Source organism: Osmerus eperlanus, chromosome 9 (assembly GCF_963692335.1).
Source record: "Osmerus eperlanus chromosome 9, fOsmEpe2.1, whole genome shotgun sequence".
Classification (NCBI taxonomy): domain Eukaryota; kingdom Metazoa; phylum Chordata; class Actinopteri; order Osmeriformes; family Osmeridae; genus Osmerus; species Osmerus eperlanus.
Genome location: NC_085026.1, coordinates 9,275,073 through 9,301,072, shown reverse-complemented (window position 1 = coordinate 9,301,072; position 26,000 = coordinate 9,275,073). Strand labels below are relative to the sequence as shown.

General features: G+C 45.2%; 2 protein-coding genes across 3 annotated transcripts in view; both read right to left on the bottom strand.

Annotated features, from left to right (window-relative positions):
* The window catches only part of mgst3b (microsomal glutathione S-transferase 3b), a 167,322-nt gene that overhangs the window by 7,076 nt on the left and 134,246 nt on the right, over nt 1-26,000 (bottom strand). The window lies entirely within an intron of this gene.
* Nucleotides 1,631-24,411, bottom strand: syf2 (SYF2 pre-mRNA-splicing factor). 2 transcript variants are annotated; one of them, XM_062468741.1, is made up of 7 exons: nt 24,322-24,411; nt 4,759-4,833; nt 4,483-4,608; nt 4,070-4,187; nt 3,400-3,490; nt 2,609-2,707; nt 1,631-2,165 (listed from the first exon to the last, which is right to left on the bottom strand). In XM_062468741.1, exons 1-7 carry the CDS (start codon nt 24,394-24,396, stop codon nt 2,000-2,002), a joined length of 750 nt encoding a protein of 249 aa, XP_062324725.1. In that variant the 5' UTR covers nt 24,397-24,411; the 3' UTR covers nt 1,631-1,999. The 2 variants fall into 2 exon arrangements, with proteins under 2 accessions (XP_062324725.1, XP_062324726.1); XM_062468742.1 differs by lacking the exon at nt 24,322-24,411 and adding an exon at nt 5,241-5,313.

Genomic DNA, 26,000 nt, shown 5'->3' with positions numbered 1-26,000 from the left:
GACGGTAAGCTGTACATTTCTGTTCATATTTAACCGTGTTGCAGAAATAATTCTAAGTCTATTATAGAAAAGTCTACTTATCGTCACTGTATTTCGTGAACAAGTTCTTAGAAATCTTTCAGCAAACTTTCACTTGTTTTGTAAGTATGATTAGAAGGCAGAGTATTCTGTTTTATAACTTGGCATTAGCAGAAACAAAACCTTGTCCTTTGGAATTTAGTAGTGTCATAAGGGCAATTAGAATGTTTTGTAGAAAGTAACTTTGCAGCAACCCTCTGTGGCTCAGTAGGTAAGCATGTGTACCATCGAGTCTACTGCCAAACACAGTACCCCTGGCTCAAATCAATTGATAATTCATTTTACTGATATCAGATAAGTAATATATGTTATTTCCAAGTATATAGAATGAGCTATTTTATGAGCTATAAGAACTTTCAGCCAGATTTGAACACAAGACCCCTCACACAGTAGCCCACATCCACAACCCGCACTGAGCTATTAGGGATCATATCAATCTCAACATTTAAAGTTGACATTGAACTATCTGGTTGTAACAACCTGCAGTGTTGGGGTGTCAGAAAACCAGAAGAAAGCAGGGCTACCCTGTTAGCTCATTGGGTTAGTGTGCATGCTCTGAAAGCTGGGGCAGTACCGCAACAGCCTGGGTTCAAATCCAGAGTAGTAATCCAGTTAACGTATCTAAAAATGTTAGATCAATCTCCAAAGAGGCGACCATGTCCATTGATAGGGATTTGGTGAACCTATCAAAATCTCTGCTCGTCCTGGGCCAAGTGCTCTTTCACGCCGTTGTTTTGATGGGAACATGAGAAACTGTGCCCAGTCACTGACAATGGTCAACAGCAAAGCAAACAGGGGTAGACGCAGTGTATTGCTACCCATATGTGAGATAGAAAAGGACATGAATCAAAAAGGATCCAAATTAAACAATTTCAGACATAGCTTCTTTTGGATTTCCCATGGTTAAACTATTTATAAAAACAAATCTCAACCCGAGAACCAACATGAGACTCCCAGGTTTTTGATAACAGCTCTGCAAAGTGGAGTCAAATATCAAAGACATCATTAAAAATCCCTCTACACAACTCCTCCCCCATAAATCAGGAGACTTGTGTGTCACTGTTTCCTTGCACGCTATACCCCTGCTTTAGTCAGAGCACATTCATTAATACAGACCAAACGCCTGACTCAAATTAAGGATACAGATCCTGGTTTCACGCATGTGTTTGGGGAACGTCCACATGGCGTAAACAAACAGTACGACCTACTGGCCCATAGAGGGTGCAACAACATAGCGTTTGTTGAGGAGGACAAAAGAGAATGGCATGGGAATCTGCTGTCTTGCCTTTGATCTGTTGTTAGGTCACAAGCCTCCCTGGCTCATGTCACTGCTCGAGGCAAGTTAGCTTAACAGATGTGGTTGATAGCGATGCAATTGAATTGCTTAATTCTTGCTTATCTCCGCGTGCACCTACACCAACACATTCTTCTGCCGCTATTGCTGATAAACAGGCTTTAGCCTCAGGGTTAAGAATGGTGTTTCATTCTCACGCTCACAGTATGCCCCCCATCCAAACCACCCCTGCACAAGACATAGAAACCAGGCTGCAAATCCGATCAAGTGTTTTTATTTAAAAGATAAAATAATTTTCAAGGGTGGTGGAGGACAATAAACATACATCTCCAAACGCCTTTAGAGGGCGTGAGACCTATAAGGATTTTCGTTGAGATGAAGTTCAAACCTTACTCAGATTACACTGATCGTAAGTATTAAAAATACAAAAAAGCATATTCAAAACACCTGTGTCACAATACAAACCATGTAGCTCCAAATAACTATACTAAGCATTGTGATACACGCACATGAAGTTTGTACTGTATATACATGACCAGTCCTTTAACCTTACTGGCATTATTAGCTTCTGAGCATCCCAGTGAAGACAAAACGCACTGTGTATAGACGGATCCTCAGAGCCTCCGCTCAGACAGCCGTGCCTCTCTCCAGGTTCTGTTTGATCTCAGCGGTGTATTTGCCGTAGAAGCGCTCGGCCTTCTTGTTGAACTTGGCGTTCCTCTCGTTGATGTAATCGATGTCCGCGTCGTCGTTGTAGGCCCTGCGGCGGCTGTACTTGGCCCTCTTCTCAATCCTGCGTCAGCGGCAAAGATGGGTGTTTCAACACAAACAGGGCCCCAGTCAAGGCAGTACCAAAAGATCAGACAGCTCTTTAAGTGTCTCCAATAATTGTAACTCCCAATCACATGCACTAAACAGAAAACTATTTCTCCCTTAAATGGACACAGTCTACATAAAATGACCCTTCCCACAGCAAACTTTTTTCCTCTCACAATGTTTTAACACCATGCACCAAAGGTTCATGGCTGTGTGTCGTATCATTGAAGACTGCACCTTCTGATCAGAGTTGCTTTAGTTACACACTAACCCATTACTAATCGTCCTTTCAGCGCTGGGGCTTATTGAGAGCGCCAAAATCTGCACTGGTTCCTGCGAACAATGGCCTGCTCCACTATTACTAATAATCTCTGGACTAGTGCATTGAATAGGACATGGTGAGGGGATAGTGCCACTTACTGTTTCTCCACATCTTCCACCATGCGGTCGATGCCCTCCTTGGATGGGACATGGGTACCGTGGATCAGGCTGTTGGAGGTTGGGTGGAAGTCCTCACCACTGTGGGAGACCACCAGGGCACATTGAGACAGGGAGCTGTTTATCATCATCGTGAGCCATGATTCCCTTCGCTCGCGCTACGTATCGAATGTGCTCGGCTATGGCTGCTGAGCCAGTGTGGCTTCAGTGCATCCTTCACAGTTTTCCATGTGGCAGCATTTAATGGGGGGGGGAAAATGTGTGGGTACTGAACTCATCTTTGGCTGATCAAGAAGAACCAACCATAACTATAACCAGGCCCTTCCTCTCTGAGCGTATGCCTCACACTGACACTCCAGACAACATGAGATGATTCTTGGGAGTCTGACTGTGTCAAAATCAACCCAGGGGCAGAAGCCGCCCACACAGCTGAATGTGCGTCGCGTTCCTTTGAGAGCATGTGATTGGCAGGAATTAGTGGAAATAGTGGCCACCAATACTTTCCGGTCTGTATGGTAAAGCCTTGAACTATGATCTGTGTCCTAGATAGACTGACTGTTTAGTGCTATTTAACAGAGCTATAATAGAACATTTCCTGGAGATGTGTGCTTACTCAAAGCAATGAAAATGGTCAATGTAAATACCTTGAATAGTACTAAATATAATAAACAAGACCAAAAAAAGAAACAAAGACATAATATATGACTGTAAAAGCCTCATCCTGGAGTGATGCAACAGCAGAAAGGGTTTGTTTTCCCCCCAGGATGCCTCACCAGTCCTCCCTCTGCCTCTCGTAGCTCTCCATGTCTGGTTTGATCTGCCTGGTGAGGCGTTGGTACTGTCGCAGCTGGGCCTCGGCGTAACCTGCGGCCCCATGGCAACACCACAAGAGAGCAGGGGTTACATTTACCGGAACAAACGTCGAGCAGGCGTGCAGCCCCGTGACACAACCTGTGTCTGGTTAGGGGAGACGAGGAGGCTGCCCACCTCCCCTCCTTTCAAGCCCCTCTGGTGATAATTTTCTCCCCAGAGGATTTAATTCAGAGAGGGGTTTTGATGCAACAGATGGCAGCCATATTTGAGGCTGCCATCCCTTTTGGCAGATTAAATTGGAGGCAGTTAAAAATGATTTATCCCCTAGGGGCTTTCCACGCACCCAGAATTCCTCTGTACAAGGCTGCTCGAGTGACAGAACGACCATCAGTAGCGGTGTTCAGCAATACAATGGCTGCTGCTTTCGTGACTGAATTGTGGGGCTGGCCCCATCCAGTGATCCTCATGGTGGGATTTCATACTTTCCAAATTGCTCTCCCAGGAACAATATATGACACGGATTTACTTGTTAAGTGATGTATCAAGACTAAGCCGTGACAGAGGTAACACCTCAACAATGAGGGCCTTTGACCAATATTAACATAAGGGAGAGTGAACATGGTTTCAAACCTGAGAATCCTGGATCAGGGTTCTTCTTCTTCTTCTTCCTCTCCCAGCGCTCTGCATCCTCAGCACTGATCTCCAGAAGCTTCACACGGTCATAGTCTTCCCCCTTGTCCGCACACTCCTAAACACACACACCAACAGACGGCCTTGAGATGTAGCGAGCACACACAGTTCACAATGGATCTCCATTTGCTCCTACAATCCTAAACAAACCTGATGTTTAATATACAGAATTCTAAACATAAACATGAGTTAATTACACAACTCATCACAGTGTTTACTTATTAAAGTGCCATGTCTTGATGTGTTACTAGCATACAAGATTCACCTGCCGGTTGAGTTGGGTGGCACTCAATTTCCCCATAAGTACCACAGGTCTGGTGAGTAGTGGGTGATTCATGTGCAGTTTTAAGTACCTTTTTCTTCAGATCAGTAGCTAGTTCCCACTCCAGGCGAGCTTTTTTAGACTCCCAGTTTGTCGGTAGCTTCAATCGTTTGTCCTCTTCCACAACCTCCTGGTGGTTGAGCTTACGTGCTTCATTCTGAGATGGACCACAGAAAATGTCGCGCGTTCAAGATAAATATGCCGTGCATTAACTGTATAAAGTATAGAAAGTTATTCCTTGTCAGTTTGAAAGCCAAGCCAGACTGCGTGGCAGACTAAATGTATCCGCCAGTGTTCCCTCACTCACCCTTTTAAAATGCAGTTCCCGGAATTTGCGGAGCCTTTCCTCTCTCTTGTGAGATGAAACGCCGTCACCAGGATCCTGAGCAATTGGCAACAATTAGCACATGGCTATGTAGCATGCTACACTACCATGTTAGCAAATGTTAATGCTATGACAATAACATATACGCGATTAGGCATATTAGTCGTGTATGGCTACAAAATGCGTGTCCAATAATGATAAGACATGACGACCAAACACTCCGAATAATGGTTTATTTAGTTAGAATAAAGTCTGCTAACATCACAAACACAGCTCCGTTGGTTAGCTTGCTAGCTAAGATTGTAAACAAATAATATGAAATTACGGATTCTCTATCGATAATAAAGAATTATTGATAAACGTAATACAGTTTCAAATGTCAGTAACTGTCGCCCTTCTTAGTTGAAGTATACAAGTGCCACTGTCATTAGTTTACAATTTATTTTCTTTACAAAATCACTTACCTCAGGACACGACGCCATGTTTGACCGAGGGCTAGGGTAAAGCGTATTTCCGGTTGATTTCAACACGCTTACAAATAAATGTCGCGAGTAAAAAAAAAAAGGAGAAGAAAAAACGTTTCAGTATTTGAATTTGAAAAGTAGTTAGGGATAGCATAAACAAGATAATGAAAGTCCTATTCAAGAGAAATACAAAATTTAAATACTGACTGTCAAAGGTAAAAAACATTAAATAAATTAAAAAAGAAAACCTAACCACACCTCTTTAATTTTATGTTTTAAAACAAAAGACAGCCCCTGATCTTATGAATCGTTTTTAAAGAGATTAATGGTTAACATTAATTTATTTATTTTGTCCTCAAATTTGCAATTCTTCCAAATCATATTAGCCACACATACTGGGCAGTGCATTTAACTGGATCAAATGCTTTATTTGACTAGAAATACTAATCAGTACCAAATACCAATATCAATTGTTGCCAGCAGGCCTTGATCTTAAATGCAAACGATGTCAAAATGTTTTGTTATGAAAAGAGATAGGAAATCACTATAACATAGCATTATTTGTTTGCGAGCCAATCTTTTGAGACATCTTTGCAAACATCTTTGCTTTCTATCTTGTGTTTCATAATAATGCCTTTGTGTGGAAATCAAATCCAGATCGTCTGTCTTTCTGTTAAAGATGGTTTAATCAAACCAAAATAATGTTGTATCATTGACAACATGCACTTGCTTAATAGGATACTGGATATGACTGAAAGTAATTGAATAAAAGCATGAAAGGTCAACCATAGAGTCAGTCATCAGTCTGCCCTACAGAGTCTGTTTTATGGATCTTAATTGTCATGGTCTTTACCCATAGAAAGGGCAGTACTGAAGCAACTTTTTTCCACAAACGACTTCAATTCTATGCTGTAATGCTTGGTATGCAATGAAGGATCTCTACTGGATTGGAAAACAAAAGTAAACATTTTCCAGAGCAACGTTAGCATGTTTGACTTGCCAAAATGGATGGCCTCCCTGTTTGATTGTGTTATACCAATAGAGCTCTTTTAGAGGATGTAATTAAATAGAGTTTATAGTGTTAGATTAAAGCCTTTTCCTAGATCACAGGCAATGGTAATGGAGTGATGCATTTTCACTGGAAACCAGATGGCAGAACATCACAGTGAGGAAAACACTCAACACTGGCTCAGCTAGCCTTTGTTGTTACATAAAATAGAACAAAAATTGTAAAGTGTATCAAACTAAGTTACTAGTCAACAGAAAATGGTGCTGCAGAAAACATCCATGTTGAATCTGGAATGAAGAAAGGGCTTCAATGAGGTCTACATTAAGGATGGCTCTAAACAGTACATGTTTAGAGCAATGTTTCTGCTTCAGTTCATCCTGCATACATCACTGTTAAAACTAATTAAAGCAGCTTATACAGAACGATTAGTCTAATCAAATTGTTTGGAGATCAGCCACAGAGAAAACATTTCAGAACAATCAGGCAGGGGGGCACCCATATTGTGTTTACTTTAGGTGCCCATCTCCGTGCAAGATGTGTTAGACACACTGGCACTGGGAAAAAAACAAAGTTGCTATTATTACCTGCCAACTTCCAAAATGTTTTTCTTGGAAGTGACCAGCAGAAGATCTCTTCAGTTGCCATACAGGAGAACAGGTCTAGGTGTTAAACAAGGGGCTTAAACAAGTTATATTGGGCCCTGGTCCACACAACCCTCCAGCCAGCGTGAGAGACTCAGCAATTCTGTCACTGCCTGTTAAGAGCAACTGAGCCCGAATTAGAAGAAGACAGGGGACTTTACCACTGGTTTTGGCCACCCAAAAAATGCTGAACTACCACTCCTCAATATTAACTTTTCCAGTCAGGCAAATCAGGCCTGAAATAGGGTAACATTATATGTGCAAATAAATTATGCTATTGGGGCACATTTATACAAATGCAACACATGGCTTCATGGGGCTAGAGAATGGCTTCCCATTCATCAAACTGTACATTATATTGGTTCAGATTGTTGCCCAGTGTGGTAAGCCATGTTTCTGTAGATGAGGAAATGCATTGGGCTTGTGGAGTTATCTTGCTTTTATAATCCGGCCCCCCTTGTGCCTCTCGCCCAGTGATATCGCTCCGGGGGCTGGGCCTCTCTACATGAGCAGCTGCTTCACATCTGGAACTTAATATAAACATCATGGCCAATAAAATCATTCCATTTCCTTAATTACTATTCCTGTCATTTCCGCACTAAATGAAAAGATATTAATTCTGAGCCAACACAAACAGGCTTCTCCACTATGAGGAGCTACTCCTCAAGCCCCACCACCCTGATTTCAGGGCTCTGTCACTGGACTGGAAACCCACATGTAGGGGAAACAAGGCTCCTGCGTCTGTGTGCGTGTGCGTGCACATGGAAGGCCATGGTCCGCATACGTTCATGGAACACAAAATGGCGTCTCGTTTTCCATCCCATCCAAATCCTGCGCTGATGCCAGCAAAACCCTGACAGGCGCAAGGAGTGTTATCTCTCCCTAGCTCTGCCTCTCTCTCTCTCCATTTCCTTCTCTCTTTCTGTCCCTTGTTCTGTCATTGTCTCTCAGTGTGCTCAACACATGCCCTGCCGTCTTCTCCACCCCTCTTGTACTTTTCTCTTCCTTTCAATTCATCTTCATATACTCTTCCATATCCACTCTTGTGTGCATACACACACACACACACACACACACACACACACACACAGATATTGCATACACTCCCCTAGAGTGTTTTAGAGTGGTCTTGTTAACTGTAGGTGCTGGGTGATTATAGGACTCGGGTGTACACACAGCTACACAAGGAACAAGGCTTGTTGGCTTATTGGCTTATTCCCTCAACGCATGTCAGGGGAAATAAAGTAAAGATGGAACCCACGCCAATTATTAAGGTGGAACAAGATGTTTTCAACAGTTTAATTGCTTCCCATTGATTTCACAGCTCCCACTGCCTTCAGATATGTCTAAAGGTCGAGGATGAATAGAAGCAACACATGGACTTTAGGATGACATACTTGTAATGTGTCAAACACTAAACATCTTTGTGCCTGAGCCATTACATTGGCTCTTGTATGTCTGGCTCACAAGTTAACACCATCTCTAAAAGCAAGGACATACTATGATCAAATCATCCTGTGTGACCTGGAACTCTTTCTACAGTATATGTCAGGTTCGTAAGGGACAGCGGACTCAGCTTGTACTACATAGATTAAGATGAAGAGTGTGTGTAAGTGTATATAATGTGTATGTGTATGTAAGCACTCAAGTACCACAGGTTTTGCAGTCAATATTCTAGCTACACCACACACAATTAAACTCCCAATTAAGACCCATTAGGGTTTTTCCACTAAAAACAAGCCCAGGGAGAAGTCCCACCTCCTGCCAGTTGTGGCTTAGCAGATGTCTCCTGTGCTGTCATCCAAATGAACATGGACTCATCCACAAACTTTATGGTTGTATAATTACTGATCAAAACTAAAGTGGGAGTACTCCAAATACAGGATGAAGCAATAAAAAAGAGCTAAATGCAGTGATAAGGGTTGAAGTGTGTCCTCCTAAAGAACTATGAAAGTTAAGATTGTTTGGAAAAGCTTTTTTGTTTGTTATGGACCCGCATGAAGTCTTAATGTCTGAAGTATTGGGTAGTTGAAAAGCTCGAAAAGTAGTCAACACACCACAAGATGGCGACAGTGCACATCATTACAGTGCACATTCTGCGCTATTCTGATGACCTCAACAAACAGCCCGAACCTTCTCATTGACAACTCATTGCAAAACTCAATGCTCCTACAGTTTTCTCAGCAGCATCAGCTGAGAAGGATTTCTTACTCCTCCGGCTCCACACATCCTGTGCCCACACACAAGGCCAATGAGTGTGTCTTGGTGTTGCGCGTGGCCTAAAACTGTCATGCGTTTCCGCTTCTCAGTTCCCATCCTCTTTCCTTTTGACCTTAATTAGATAGTGCAGTCCTCACTTGGCAAAACAATACTCTGTTGTGAAGGTTTGTAGAGAGGTGGCCCAAGCCAACTGCCTCTGGACACACAGCTGTGTGTGGGGAACGCGCCCTTCTTCTATGTCCCACAGTCAACACTGAGAACCAGGGCACACATCAAATAACCCTGGTGTTCTCTCTTTCTCTCATGCTCTCACACAGTCAGATACTGGGGGAGAATAAGACAACTTTCTCAGCACCAGTGAATTCATTTGAAATCTGGTGATAAGGAAACCATAGCCAGTGTGGGTCTTTCACATGTAAGCAATCAATGGGATCTTTATTCATTCATTAGATGGTCTTTTTGCATTCTTAATAAAACCCATGTTGTCTGGATAGTCAGTTTCTCCTCTGGAAAATGTTGCTGCTCTACATTCATAGGTCTCCTTTAAAATCTCTGTCTCACAGTATATCTAGCCGGATATGCAAATATATCAGCATATATGGTGTAACTTTCTTTTAATCATTAAAACCATTAGATTAAGACCCCAAGTTTTTGTCTGTGAACCAGACAGAAAAACAATTAGGGTTATGCCAGAGTCAGTGAGCCTTTGTACTGTCTTTCTCAGTCACTGCATGCACTTTCATTATGGAGCGTTCTGTGTGAGAATGAATGAGGTGTTTCCTCCTGAAGTGGGTTCTAATCTGTCTCCCAGGGGAGACGCTGGAGTGTGATGGAAAATGCTCTGTTCAGGTAGATGGGTGTATTATTCAGTCCGGGTTCACGACAGGAAAGGATATCTGTCTTTGTCTGTATTTCTGCAATGAGGGAGAAATACTATTTGGGATGTATGTAGACAGAACCAAAGTCTGAGAGAGAGAGAGAGGTTTGACAGAAAGAGCGCAAAAGTGTGGGAGAGAGGAAGAGCGAGGGAGAGAGAAAGAGAAAGAAAGAGGAAGAGAGTGAATTATGTAAACAGGGTTTAGAAACCAGACACCCTCCATACCCATCACAATGTAATATAGGGAGAGAATGTGTTTAGCAGAGCCCATTAAAGCTCTAGGCCTCGGAGGAAGAGAGGCGGGGGGTGGGGGGGGGGGGGTGACTGACACCAGGAGGTGGAGGTGCTCGCAGGCTCCCCTCAGAGTAGGAATGAGTAATGGGTCAGGGTGTTTTCAGACTCCCATCCCCTCGCGAGTCCAGCCAGGCAGCCAACGATGATGAGGTTACAGTGATAGAGTGAGTGAGCGAGAGAATGAGAGAGATAGAGAGTTAGCAAGCTGTCTCCTCTTGCTGCTGAAGGTAATTTCAGATCATGTTGCAACGGAAGCCAAACTGACAGAAGAAGAATCTATCGAATTCAGCTCAAAGATCACAATAATATTGAGCCTTGTTTATAAACACACAGTCTGGATGCACCGGGAGTATCATTCGGTCAGGTCATAGCACTCCAGTAGAGTGCTGTGTTCAGCACTTTTATAGCCATGGTAAAACCCTATAGGTACATTGCTCTGCTTTGTCCTGATGTGCGTGTATGTCCATTGACTTCAGAGCATGTGTCTGTGTGTGTGTGATATGACTATAGTATGTAATACCAACTTTCCCTCTTGGGAATAGCTTGGCTCTGTCCTCCAGCAAGACGCCATCTCTATTATAATGCCATCACTGCTGCCTGCCAAGCCAGATTGTATGATGTCACTTCCTTCCATGGTCATGGCGGTTTGGGTTTGGCAGTGGTCACAAGTGGTTGTGACAATTTGTGTCCAACTAGGAAGCTGCATGGCTGCCAATCTGGAAAATGGCCATGACATCAAGACCCCCCACCCCTGAACACACACACACACACACACACAATATTCTTTAGTGGGCAGCTTTACATCTTTTATCTGGAATCAGCCTTTGTGCCATCTGTTCCTCCTACTCCCTCTTTCACTCCCATTCTTCCTCTTCATTCTCGTACAGTACATCTTCTCATCCTCTTTTCATCCTCCTCCCTCTCCTCCGCCCCCCTCCACTCTGGCTTTGTAGCTGTGTTGTGAGGCGGAGCGGAGGGCAGGGTGGCGGCTGGCAGGTCCGTGGCGGGTGATGGATGGCTCCTGGAGAGGAAACACTCGCCTGGCGATGAGAGAATGTGGAAATGTACGCAATGGCGCCGTGCCGGTCACACGGCCCGGCCCACTCTGTGGGTCGCATCAAAAACAGCGTTTCTTCCCATGCCAGGGGGCAGGGGCAGAGGGGGGCTCGGAGTGGATGCTGGCTGAATGGTTGGGTGGGTGGACACAGGCCCAGGATCAAACAAAGCCGAGGCAGGGGGTGGACGGTGGGTGGGATGGGGAATGGTCAAATTGGGCAGTTTTAATTTAGAACAGATTAATCACAGCCAAAAATAAATAAATATAAATAAACTGTTCTCAACTACAACAACTCTCTCTACGCCTTCCCTTCTTTGCTGCGTTCCATGTGAGCTGTCCTTGTGGGGGATTTCCACTCCAGCCTGCCTGACCACTGTGTGCTGTGCTGTTCTCTGAAGCACTGAGTCATCATGTCATTGAAGCTCGCCGGTGTCTGGAGATGTTAGCTGATGTTTCATTTCCTTCGTGGATAGGAATGACGTAAAAAAAAAAAAGACGCTCACTCAGCATAATCTGTACCTCTGATAGCTTGTGTATGCTAGTGTACAGTTCAGGATGATTCCAAAAATAGTTGTGTGTGTGCTGTCACGTACTGTATCTGAGGTTGGAGCAATTCACTTGTGGGTGAAGTTGGTACTGGGTACATATCTGTTTGGTTGACAGGAGCAGGCAGATGTCCTCGTCATGCTCTGTGGTGTGGTTCCCAGCAGACCTCGCTCTCTCGCAGCCCTGGGCTGTGGGGGCAGGAGGGGAAACCACACCCCAGAGAGGCGGTGGGGATGAGGGTGGAAGAAACCGCTCGCCATGCAGGCCACCTCACGCTGGGTCAGCCACCGGAGGGGGCGAAGGGGGCGAAGGGGGAGAACACCAGAACCAGGACCATGGTTTGGAGTTTTCGCTCTCTCGCCTTGTCGTGCGACCACGCTCTGTCCGTGCTCTGAGTGATCTGAGCCCCTTACTTACGCCTCCGCCCGGATGGGGGCGGGGGGGAGAAGGGAGGCGGGGGCTGGTGGTGGTTGAGACTGGGATGAGTGACATTGGTATTTCCACAATTACAGAGTTCAGAGACAAAATGATAAGCATGGGCCGATACGAAAGAATGAAATGGCCTGGAAATAAGATGGATGGGGTAGATAGCAAATGTCATGAGAGCAGATGTGAGAAATACTTCAGAGTCAAAGGAGTCTGAGTCACTTCACGTTTATGTAGTCTACACGAGGCTCCCAAATTAACTTCTAACGGGACTTAATTTAACTTCAAACACGACACCAATTGCATCTTGAGTTTCATATCATTAGGATTCTGTCTGATTCCCCCTATCACATAAAACGTTTGACATGTTCTAGAAGGCCTAGGCAGAAACAAGAGACGGCGCTGTAACGTTCCATTTTGCTGTGAACGGCTCTTATCCATGACAGAAACGTCAGAGTCTATCATTGATCAAAACCAGACATTGTTTAGATTTGACTCCACCTTTGAAACACAACCATCTGTGAAGGCTAAACATACAGTATTTTGTCTCAGATTGGGATGCGTAATCAATGCAATTTCAGTCTTAGTGTAATTGTTTTGTATATTGCTTTCCCTCCTCGCCTCTTTTTTCTTTCTTTTACAGTTGAATGCGATCGTTTTATTGGCTCAGCCTTTCTATTTCGAGGAAGTGGGGCCTTGCCAGTCGTCGTGGTTCCTATAAAAACTAATCATTTCAATTTCCTTGTATCTTATTTCACTCATTTACTTTAATCACAGTCTAGGGGAGGCGCCAATCTTTCCCCATGAGTGGTATCTGTTAAAGGGAGCAGAAATGTAGAGAGGGCTGCATTGAGAGCTGGCACAGAAGAATGACATTCATACTAGCCTATTTAATGACTGCTTGGGAGTTTATGTGTTTAGGGCTCATCTCAAAAGATCTGTATGCTCTTTGAGGTTGGTATGTTCAGCGAATGAACTGGATGGGCATTCTGAGAGTAATCTTGGTAAACATGGCAAGATCTTTGTTGGTGCTGTGCTTTGAGCCACAAATATTGACCCACCAACTGGAATTGTCTTTATTTTTTTGTTGTGGAAGGAGTATCCAAAGGTGGCAAATAAGTGTCAGGTCAAAGTTAAGAGTCTAGCTAAGCCTTAAGATTGGCAGAATGGACATCTTGTGGCAGGTCAGTGAATGATTATGGACTCCGTCTGGGAAATTAATTAACAACAATGCAGACAGGAAACCAAAAGCAGACCTCAGGTCTGCTTTCATGTCTCATTTCATTTTCCAGAAGCTTCATTTTTCACGTCCTCATACAAGCTTCAACTGAAGCTCATCAACATAGTGTGGCTACTCAACATTGGGAGTTTGACGATTGCTTCGCAAAGGGATTTGGCTGCTTCTTTGTTTCTTGATGTTTCTACCATTCAGGATCGTCCATTTGGTTACCATGACTTGGTGATGATGGAGGTGCACAATGCTTTAAGTCCCCTGTCATTGCATGACAGGGAGAGCAGGCCCTGTTGGGTCACACTTTCAGGCGTAACATTACTGATCCCAGGGGACTGTGGGCAGGATTGGTTTGGGAGGGGCACAAGTGTTTTATGATCTGGCACCAGGGCGAACAAAGCAAATAATAGCCAGACACTGAGGAGCAGGTAGTTTCACTTAACCTCTGTTCAGGTCTGCAAGCTGCCCTAACTGGAAGCACATGGCCACGGTGAAAAAAGAACAGGAGAGAGAAAGAGAGGGAAAGAGATTTAGTACAAGAGTAGAAGAGAAAAAAGGTTGAGGTGGGAGTGGGGGGTCACGGTGTCGACCCCTTACAAAATTCATCTCTCAAAAAGCCGACAGGGGCCTCTGGCCTCCACACCACAACAGAAAGAGAGAAAGAGAAACCAACCAACTTAACAGCCAATGATATACCCCGGCAGCCCAATGAAGGATGACAGGTTGGCCAACCCCAGAACTCCCACCAACCCCATTGCATCATGGTGGCGGGGAGTTCCAGAGAAACCTACGATCGTGAAACTGCTATTCTCTGGTAGCTGTATACACAGGCTCCTGGAACCACAGCAGCCAACTCCTCAGGTTACAAGGCCCACACAGCCTTCAGTAACACTTGGGGTAGTGGCAACCCTTTGCTTCTGAGAGTGAGGAGGTACCTGTGTGATCAATCGGAGCAGGATCTGAGAGTGCATCTCGTGGACTGTGGTCTGTTTACTGGATATCTGTGGGTTGTGGCTTTGCCTCTCTCCCATTAGTGTGTTTGGTGTTGTTCGCATGCCGATTGGCCCGACGGTAAACGCTCTGGGAGGGTCCGCCTCTCGGGGAGGACCTGTGGCCACAGAAACCCCTGAGATGGTGTAGGATGGATGAGGTGAGTGTGTGTGTGAGAGAGTGAGAGTGTATCATGTGCACCTAGGTAAACGGACGTTTGTAAGTCAGGCCGCTGTCTGGCAGCATGTGTCTACATTTTATGATCCTTGGTTGGTCGTGTACGTGTGTGTGTGTGTGTGTGTGTGCGTGCGTTATGTACGGGATTGTGAGTACCCTAAATGTGTGTTGGAAAGGTCAGTATGAGTGAGCGCCACCTCTATCCATCTCAGGAGCCTATCTAGCTGCTGTCTACCCAGCTTACCTCCTGTTACCTCCTGCTCTCTGGTCCAGCCACCACTATCAAGTTCCCCCATGTGGTTCCACTTAGACCGCCAAGGGCTCAGGCAATCAGTCTCCTCTTGGCTGGCCCACAGACAGAACAACAGCCCACAGAACAGAACAGACCTGGGCTGGGCTATGGTGGGGAAGCCCAACAGACTGGTGCCACAGACTGGAGAACTTTGGCCTAGATAACATGACACGGCACACCTCATTGTAACAAGCTATGGTATATTGAGCTAGGCTATGCTGAGCTAGGCTATGCTGAGCTAGGCTATCCTGAGCTAGGCTATGCTGATCTAGGCTATGCTGAGCTAGCCTCTGGTCTACAGGAAGGTGGTACGGTGCGATTGTAACACACAGTAGGGGAGATTGTATATTTACCACCAGCTGTGAACGTCTTTCTCTCCAGGCTCTCAATTCCATGTGAACATGCAAGTCCAAGAATAGCATCTATATCTAACATTTCTTTCTTGAAATTATTTGGGCAAGCCGGCCATGCCAAAAATAATGCTTGAACCTACTCATTAGATTCTCTCTCTTGAATAGAGGTCTAATGCTAATCTCTGTGCATTAACACTGCATTTTTGCAAGGAAAAACAAGAGCGGGTAATCAACAAAATACATCTTTCTAGGGTTCGCTGATAATTCCCTTCCCACATTATTAAAATTGGATGGGGAACTCTTAGATCAACCTAATTAGATTGTTTGTCTGATGTCATATATAAAAGTTGTTCTGTAAGGAGAGCACTTGTAGTGATAAACTTTTGTTTGAGTTATTTAAGGAAAATGTATTGATGGTATGGCTAAATACAAAATCAAATGGACAAAAAATCCCCCCCCCCCAAAAACTGTGAAATCTACAAATGTTGTCCCTCTGATGCAAATGAAGCACTTTATCTTTTCTTCTTCAGCCTCTTCCAGCACTTATGCTATATCATTGTGTATCCATATTGATGAACTCTGACAGGGCTCAATTTCAAGATGGCCGAAGACATCTGATCCCCCTCACTCCACCCTTCACAAAAATGAAAACTGAAGAACTCCCCCTGACTTTCCCCTCTCTGCCTTTCCTTTCTAGGACATAATGGCCAGTCTTAATTTCTGTTTCCAGTCATGGAATATGATAATTTTCTTATTTGCAAGAAATGTCAATTGCTCAACTCAGACACATAATCATTGTGGAGGAAAAGAGGAGCTACCTGCGTAATGTGCTTAACAGATAGTAACCTGGTTAGCCGCAGGCACTGTTTGAAAATGAGAAAGTGCTGATGCGCAAAATCAATTTTCCTACGTCTAAATTACTCCCTATTTGGCTTAGGATTTCACCTAAATGGCCGAATCCTAAAACACTGATGCTAATTCTATCATATTAGACCCTGATTCTATAGTTCAAGTTATTGCTAATGCTATTTGCTTTATTTATTGATGCAGGGAAACGGCTGTAGAGTATGGCTCTGTTTCTGCTGCTGCTTAGTGTGTGTGTTTGTATGCGTATCTGTTTTTGTGTGTGTGTGTGTGTGTGTGTGTGTATAAGACAGTAAAGGCCTGGAACAATATTAGCTGCAAGTGGAGTTTTCATCCTCCTACTTTATCTCCTCAGGCAGACAGATTTTATGTGTATTGTATAGCCTTAATAAGTCTTCATTGAGGTAGTCCATCAGTCAGGACAGACAATCCCACAGACTGTCTGTGTGCTCCTGTAAATGTCCCTGTCTGTCTGCTGGTGGTGGTGAGTGTGTGTGTGTGTGTGTGTTTACCTAATGTGGAGGGGAATCTGCGACCTAGGAACCACAGGACAAAAACATGTCAAGAGAATCTTTAAATGAGTGCTCCCAGAATGTTGTGATATGTGTGTATGTACAAGATGTGTGTTTGTGTATCTTTGAGAGTGTGTCTGTGTGTGTCAGGCTATAGATTTGTGGATTCTTGGCTAGCTTGGCCTGTGGCCGTGGCTGGACCACCTGTGCAAGCCACATCATAAACAACCACCATGTGTCAGCCCCGCCTCCATATCGACATCACCACACAGGCTGCTGGTCCATCACACACTTACACATTATCTCCATGGACTTCCTGTTTGAGAATAGGTGTCCAAGACCTCTAAACACCAAGGCCTTAACCCAAACTGCAGGACAGGACATTACAAAACCACCACAGTACAGAACGGATGCGGTGTGGGAAAAAGCCTCAGCAAAAGAGCTGGTGTAGAAACAGAGGTGAAAAGTGTCCAGCATGTATTGTGTTTGCATAACTCTTGTTGTTTACAGAATATGGTTGCTTCAGGTTAACGGTTTGATTACAATGAATGGCTGCCAAGATGGCCGCCGTCCAACTCCTCTTCGGCACCTTGATATCCCATGTCCCATAGCTAGGTCTCATGGCTAGATCCCAGGGCTTGACATCAACGTTGCGCCCGATTTATCAGTTTGGCTTCCTACCCTTCCCTGCCGCTTGTGGGTCAGCCTAATAACCTCTGTCAGCTCTTTAGGCGTGAAGAAGGTATATTGTAACCATTTGGGCCGAAACGGGCCGGCTTTCCCGATATTGACTCAAACACAATGAGGGAAGAAGGAGGGGCGACGTGGAATAAAGTGACACTAATGGAGCATTGATGACAAAACAAGGCGCGCACTGGGACCACTTTCCAGCATTTTTAATTCTTAATGTCGTCGCCTCGGGTTTCAATACGTCTTGGAGCAGAGGCAGCGCTCCACGCCCGGGCGGATCTGGGCCCTGGATTAGTATTTCCTCGCGAGGAAATGGTCATGTGATTTACTGTTGCTGGAGACGCGCTACAGGTGCCAGGGCACAGGGGTGGGGGAGGATAAGATGACCGAAACAGAAAAAAGCAGGACAGCTCTCTGGAATCACAGCGAGCCCCTCGCCCCCCGCTCTGGAATGGGCTCTGCCGTGCCTGCACTGGGACACCGGGAGGTCACCCTATACTTTGAGAACACACTTGGATGGCAATTAAATATTAATGGCAGAATAATTCTCTGAGAGCTGTATCCTTGTTACATGGGACATGCAAATCACTCCAATCAGCGATCCCACTGACCCGACACAGGCCTCGCTGTGTAAAGAAGACTGGGGTGATCTTTAACATCATTAGGGAAAAGCAACCGGGTGACGAAAGGAAAGATGAATACAATTACTATTCTGTTATTATGGAGTGCTTACTTAATTTTGCGAGCGCCATGTCGATGTGCATGTAAGTATGGCATCATTGGGACTGTATGCAGTCCCAATGATGCTCTTGATGTTGTCATGACTGAAAAGATGGGGGGATTGTCTTTGTAGAGGCTGACGACCAATTTGAAAAGAACTATACAGTTCACAGAAGGACACTGGTCCATCATGTTGACAGGACAAGTTTATCGGAAATTGAAAAGTCCCCAAGAGGATGAATACAATTGTGCATTATTTTTAGCATGGAATTACAGTTGTGCAAAATCCCAGAAATTATCTTCAAAATGGTGTCAGTGAAACAGTGAGAAAAATGCATTTTTGGCAAGAGTGGCGGGGGAAAAAAACATGAAGGAAAAAAGATGAAAAAGAAAGAGCCCTTCATAGGGCATCCTCTTTTCATCCTCCCTCCCGCCTTCATAAACAGGAATAGTTTCTGCCCATTAGAAAACATCCCCCTCTCCCCCCTCTCCTCTCCTCCATGTCTGTGTGTCTGTCAGCGATTCTGTGTGGGCCTGGATTCAACCCAGCCTGCAGCCCAAAATACCCCCCCCCCCCGCCCTCCAGGTTCCTCAGAGTGCCACTCAGACCACAGGCACACAACCCCCCACACACAAACCAGCACGGCCATGGCTCCATTCATTCACTTACTAGAATGTAACAGACAGAAAAGAAAAATATACCAGAGAGGCCCCGAGTCCCGTTGAGATGACAGGAAGATGGTTGAGGCACAAGTCTGAGACGTCCAATCAAACCTGCTGCATTTATTGAGTATTTATGTAATCGCACAGGAATTGGAATTATTAGGGGAATGTCACGTTGGGTTTGTATTCTTTGAAAAAATTTTTTTTAGATTTCATTGGAAAATCTTTGTCTACAACAGAGGACCAAAACTGTTTGATCTTGTGTTTTTCTCTGCGTGGGAGACGTTCATTACCTAGGAGTAAGCTGTCTCATCATCTTGATTAATACCGTGATAACCATCGTCCTGGCAGCGCGCTGCCTTATCATTCTCCAGATCTGCTGAGAAGGAGAGGGGGGGCGGAGGAGAGGGATACAAATTCATCTGAGAGACGAGTTTAATTGCCGCAGTATTGTTTAATAAAGACAGCTATTTGTCTGCATTCCTTTCTTGCTGTTCACTGGTTTCACTTCATCATGGCTGGAATGCCAGGCTGGGCGATGGCGGCGGGCGTTACGTGTGGGCACCGCTCTGACACACACATTCCGTTCATCTCATCTGCAGACAGGCCTGCATTAAATCGTACGATGTTTGTGCGTATGATAAGACCCGTTTGTAGTACAGTACGTGTCCTTGCTTATGTTTGCAATGTGTGTTTGAGTGTGTTTTAGGAAAGACCCCTGTTTACATGGATGTGTGTTTGAGTGTGTTTTAGGAAAGACCCCTGTTTACATGGATGTGTGTTTGTCCTGTCCATGTGGAGAAGAGATGTGGGCTGTGCGTGAGTGTGTGCGAGACCACGTGTGTGTGTGTGTGAGAGTGTGCATGTGTAAACAGCTGGCAGGGCTGACTGTGGTGCTGTGTACACAGTAGTGAAGGTTTTCTGGCTGAGGGTTCGAGGTGGGTGGGGGGCAGCAACCTGAATGAGGCATTTATGGGCGATGGTTAAAAATACCCTCGAGCCGGCCCAGGGTGGCTGTTACAGCTAATGCCATTGGACTGGGCGCCGACTTCACCCGCCCAGCTGCACACGTTTCACATGAACTACTTATTTCAGGCCTGGTCTTGGTTGTGGCCTGCAATCCCAAACCTGATGTAAGATAATGGTTAACCAAAAGTATGATATGGAGGCTGAAGAATCCTCCCACAAAAGATGGCATGTGGCTGCGTTGTCACTGCACACACAGCCGTTTGATACCCAAGAGCAGACAACGCCGTGTGTGTGTGCATGATGCCGCCGTGCCGCTGACAATGAGCTGTTCTAATCCCGGGGCCATATGAGGTGCCCCGAGGAACAGGAACTGCCGCCGTGACAAGCGGGATTATAGGTATCAACGCCTGTGAATCCATCCAACTTCAAACAATACATGAAATGACCCAATTCACTGAAATATTATCAACTGATTTGATGTCAACATTTTCTTTCTAAATATGGATATCTCACACACAAATGGTTGAAAATTGTAATTCGTTCAGTTTTGACTTACAGATCAGCATTGACAGAACCCAATTCATGCACTGTTTTCAAGCTTGCCTTCAGCTCCTCCAGTCGGAGACAAATTATTAGTTGTTTTTTTTATCAAGCAATGCTTCCTGTGAGCCATTTCATGATAACATTACAGTAATCGGAAGATTTACGGCAGGTGTGGGGGTTATTTGATGTTAATAAAACATTCTCGAAGGATTTTGTTCATGATAAGTGCTTTTTGTTTGTTTGTCGGGTCTCGAGTGTAAGTATAAGCCCATTAACTTGAGACAAATCTTTTTTGATAGTGGTTTGTGAAAGCTTTCTCTGAAAGATATGTCTACAGGGCTGGCTGGGCACAAGTGAGGCCTGTTTACTCAGTGGAAGCTGTTCTCCTATTCTAAAACTGAAACTTTTCTAATAAATATTTGAAGTAAATGTAATGAAACACAAACTGCCTCATCAAAATGATTTATGGAGAGGTCCTCAGATCAAGTTCAATTTCAAAGGGAGCTAATTTCATTTAACCTTTTAATAAACTTTATTATACCCGGTTTCAGACATTTTCAGTGTAGAAAAAAGCTACACAAACCCACCTCCTTACAGCCAGAAGCAGGCCTATATATCCATGCATATCATAAACACATTTGACTGATACTCAAGTTGGTAGAATATGCAGAAATAACTCCCAGAAAAAGGAGCCCTGTGTCCATTTATGAGAAAGGGGAGAGTACGGTTGACAAAATATAAAACAGAATGTGTGTTTTTCTGCTAAATTTGATAATGTCCCCCTCGGGCCTTTTAGGAGCCCAGGGATTGAGCTAGAACTCATGGCAAATGACAGAGCTTCAAAACGCAGCTTTAAAAAAAGTCTCAAGTTAACAGGACCCTCCAAACAGCCAAACCGCTTCAAACGGCAGCCAAACAAGATCCACATTGTTCCATAGCATGCCCAAAGTGGCCCTAACCCAGGCCCAGGCCCATAAACAACTCCTAATTGGTTTAATTATCATATAATTTTAAAAATATGTTTAAATATAAGGGGTATCCTTTTATTTACGCAGAACGAGGGGAAATAAGACTTGGCCCCCAGTAACAAATTCAGTATGTTCATTATGTAAACACCTTGAGAAGGGTGTGAGCTGAAAAAGGGAAGAGAGCGAGAAAGACAGAAAGAGAAAGAGAAACAGAGTGTGTGTGAGAGAGAAAGAGAATGTGTTTGTGAGAGAGAAAGAGAGAGAGAGACAGTGAAGCCTATGTGACGAAGAGAAAAGTATTTAATTCTTTTAGAACAGGAAGGTTGGGTTCAGCAGGGATGTTTGGGGCCAGAAAAGATAGCGCAACCAAAACATACATGTTGAGTTGAACAAGGTTCATTTTGAAACTTTATTTTTCTGATTTTTTTTTCTCCACAGAGCTGACAGATAAGTCTTGGAGGAAGCAGGCAGAGTGTTTTACAACAACTGCTTCCTTCCTGCCAGGAGGGGCAGGGAAGAGAGGGATAAGAGAGAGGAGTGAAAGTCAACAAAGAGGCTCTTCAGGAACTTGGGCAGACCCTTTCCTTCTAAAAATAAACCATCCAGATAAGTGCTAGCTCTGTAATCAATAACAACTACAGCTCCAAACACCAGGCCGTAGTGTTATGGACCAAACTTTTGACATATACAGAGGGCTCCCTCAAACCTTCCCCACGCCTCACACACACAAACACATGTGTCTGACTTGCCAGACAGAGCATGCATGCATTCCTGTGTGTTGTGAATGTGTTTTTATGCAAATAATGTCTTATCAGTGATAATGTTGGATTCATGTTGGATTCCAACAATCTCAACCTCAAACAATAACACAACCTAAACGTGCCAGCCAGCTCTTTGGCACGACAGATCATGACTGGTCTTGTCTATTTGTCTAATGAACTGGGAGCTGTGGTTTTAATGTAGATTAACATTATTATGAACAAACTGATAGAGCTGAGCACTCACTGATGATAGAGGAGGGAAGCCATTGGGGCAGTTAGAACATTAGTCTTGTCACGGGATCACCGCCCACACTATCATTGTAGACGGCTCCAAAATAAGAGCTTAACTGCTCTGAGTCATGGGATGCCTATAAGGATAAATAGTAGTGAAATGACCGTGTGTTGTGCCAGGACCACTTTCAACTGGCCTGAGAAGATGAAAGGAATAAGTAGGAGCCGGGCATCAGATCAGTTCCAAGATTTCATCTGACTGTCAACAGCATTAGACCTGAATGGACCACCTCACAAGACACCCTGCACGCCATGGTTGTACGTAACTTGTGCAATACGAAGGGTCCGACAGCGTTTATATGGGGAATTGAGCCAATTGAGAGGTTTTTCATCTCGATCTGTTGCAGATTTTTTGTTTGGTGATTCTTAATGTGTGTGTGCGTCTGTCTGAGGGGTGGGCGGGGAGGGGGGGGGGGTTCAGGTGGGAGGGGGGGGGTTCAGGTGGTAGGGGGGGGGTTCAGGTGGGAGGGGGGTGGTTCAGGTGGGAGGGGGGGTTAGCCTTCCCCTTCATCTCCCACATTTTGCATTGTCTTCTTGCATGGATAGATCAACCTTGTTCCCAATATAAACTACGAGTAGAAGTGTAGGACAACGAAAGACAAACACAAACAGAGATGTTTGACTTTTCTCCTCAGTTGTCCGGGCCGGCGCATAACGTGTGTTTGATTCGTAGCCCTGACCTCGAGATCACGTCACACACTTCCAAAAACAAGTTCACTCCTCGTAAAAAAACTGCGAAGAGCGAAGAGAGAGAGAAAGTGAGAGAGCGGGGAAAACACAGAAGCGAAAGAGCGGGAGAGCGAGGTTGCCGCGAGGTTGGCGCGAGCGGAGTGACAGGCGTTGGGAAACACCAACGTGCAAACTTAATAGGGGCAGGCCTCAGAAGTCGTCCGCCTCCCTGACTCAAATGAAAAGCCCCGGCCAGTGGCGAGCTGTGATGGATGAAGCGAGGAGCACGCCGGGGGCCTCTGACAGATTCTGGGAAAGCTCTCGGGCCCCGTCTCCGCTCCTGATAAAGAAATAAGAGGAGGTGGGCTCTGAGCCAGGGCCGCTGCGCTCGTGGCGAGGTGACAGAAGCGCTCTGTCATGCAGCTCACTTCGCCAGCCAGACATCAAACACCTAGGATGCTCAATCTGTTTCTAGGATATCCCCCTATCTTTGTGACACAGGGCTGAGGCTTTGCTATGATGCTATGATGCTGTGGTGCTTGGCATGAGTGCTGCTCTGATCTCTGAGTGTCGCCGCCCACCTTCCTTTCTGCTTGAGAGACTACAAATCCCATCATTCTCGCTCCTCAGTACCCAGCAGCACTTGGGCCTTGGCTGACCCTGGCATACAGAGGATCATCAACGTGAAACTGTAATTGGGACCATCTTTCCCTGGAAGTGACATCACTGGAGCTGTCGCAGACGTTATGGGAACCAGATGGAGTTGTTGTCACAGTCACAAGACACTGGGAACGACCCAAGTTTCTCATCCCCTGACCTTCTTCCTCCCCTTCCTCTGTTTGTGTGTTTCTAGTCATCTCCCATGCACGTTTCTCTATCTCTCTCTCTTTCTTCTCTGTCCATGTATATGTAGCTGTGGCAATGGAAAGTCCATGTTTGTATACGATCCATCCAAATGAGTTTTGTCCATCGCAATCAATGTGCTTTTTTGATCCACCTCTCCTATCATTCATGTGCACTTTTACTGATATTCAATCTTATTTCGCTAAGCAGGCAATTGCAGTTTCACAAACTACAGTATCTGGAGATTGACTTCTGATTTCAGTACATTGTCCTGTGGAGGTCATCATCAATGCTTTCTTTCTACTTCTCTTCATCTTCCAATTACCCCCCCCCCCCCCCCCCCACCACACACACACACAATTCCTTCCACCCTACCTAGCCCCAACATTTCCCAAAAGTGATCCAACACAGCCCTGATTAGATACCCTCATCTCACACCCTCTACGACCCCCCCCCCTTCCCATCTCTCTCTTACCCCACACACCAGCGCACCATTGATCCAACAAGCCGGTGTTGATTTCAGATTCCTGTTAGGATCCATCCAGCCCATTGATTTCACCGTCTCCTCTGATTGGTCCGTTTGTAGAGAACACACTGCCAGTCTCGGCACTGATCAGGCAGACTCCCCCCTCAGGACTACTGGGGGAGAGAGGGAAAAGGAAGAGGTGAAGAAAGACAGAAAGAGAGAGTGAGACAGACGTATTGTCTCGGTGCTGCGTTTGCACCAAATGAACTTGCAGGTGATGTTTGATCTGGGGGAAATGGTCGAGACACAACTACTGCATTGACCTGGAACTGTCTGTGCATTAATGTATAATCCAGGGTTCTGAAATGTCTGCAGACAGAAACATTGTAAAAAAAACTGTCCAAGCATTCTTCCCTGTCTGAGTCAACAATGGCACATATCACTGAGAAGAGAGCGAGAGAGACAAAGAATGAAAGAGAACGAGAGAGACAAAGAGAGAGGAAAAAGAGAGAGGGAGCTGTGCTCCAGCCTGTCACACTACAAAGCCAAACACTGACAGTCCAGAACTTCCTGGCACTTTTTTTGTCACAAAAGTCCTTAATCCCAGCCCTTCTCTGCCCTCTCCCCCGTTCTTCCCCCTCTCTCTTCTCAGTCTCTTCCAAGGGATAAAACAGCAATTGAAGAAGTAGCCCACCCTAGGGGTTGAAAGCTTGTATCCCGGCCAGGCCCGAAAGCTGTTTTCACTCAAAACATTGTCAGCGTGCCCAAGCATGTCAGAGGAAGTTATTTGTAACAAGAGGGGATAGGGGAACTATCCTTTTAGATCTGTCATCAACTCAGGAAGGGAAGCACACAGCCCACTGGACCCACGCCTCCGGTAGCCAATCAGAGGGCAGGAAACAAAAACATACAGGAGACTCCCGTGAATAAAGGGCTCCCATTGGCTCTTTCCTCATTGTCTCCCTGGAGAGCCGTGGGCACCACGGCGACACACTGTCAATCAAATGATAGATCCTGCCTTTGTCATGAATCGATACCGTTTGTGACAGAAAACATGGCTATAACAGTAAGTCTTGTCTTGTGGGTCCAACCACCTATTCTCTGTGTAAAAACAAACGCCATTAAAAGATCTGAGCGGCACTGCCGACAATAGCAGGAGCAGTAAATCAAAGGTAAAATCATCTCCATGACGTGTGGCACAGTGGGAGGTTCTCCTGGAACAGCATCACAGAGAATGAATCATGATCCTGCTGAGCTGTCGGTTGGCTTCCCTATCCTCCTCCTCCTCCTTCTCCTCCTCCTCCCTCCCTTTTCTGGAATGTCACGACGGGGATGCCAACGACTCTGATCATGTGGTGAAAAATAACCTTATCGTTCCGCATCTACACAGGATCGATGCTTGTGTGAACGACCGCGGGTGCACGTACGCACAACCAGAAAACACATACCCAAATCGGCCTGTTCAAACAGGAAGAGCTCGCAGAAATGCACACACACACACACACACACACACACACACACACACACACACACACACACACGCGCACACACAGAGAACGGCACGCAGGGCTGTGGCCAATCAATTGATATAACCACGATTCCCCACATGTGGCTAATTTGTCCCCTGCTATTTCCATCATGGCTCACTGTTGGTCTACAGAGAGATAGAACAAAGCCAGGACAGTCAC

What these genes read in the sequence shown, in the direction of transcription:
- syf2 (XM_062468741.1), bottom strand. Translation starts at nt 24,396, where the DNA reads ATGGGCTGGATGGATCCTAACAGGAATCTGAAATCAACACCGGCTTGT. An exon ending in GGGAACTGCATTTTAAAAGG is followed by an intron (nt 4,609 to 4,758) that starts GTGAGTGAGGGA and finishes GGTCCATCTCAG; the next exon opens with AATGAAGCACGTAAGCTCAA. An exon ending in GAGAGGCAGAGGGAGGACTG is followed by an intron (nt 2,708 to 3,399) that starts GTGAGGCATCCT and finishes GGTCTCCCACAG; the next exon opens with TGGTGAGGACTTCCACCCAA.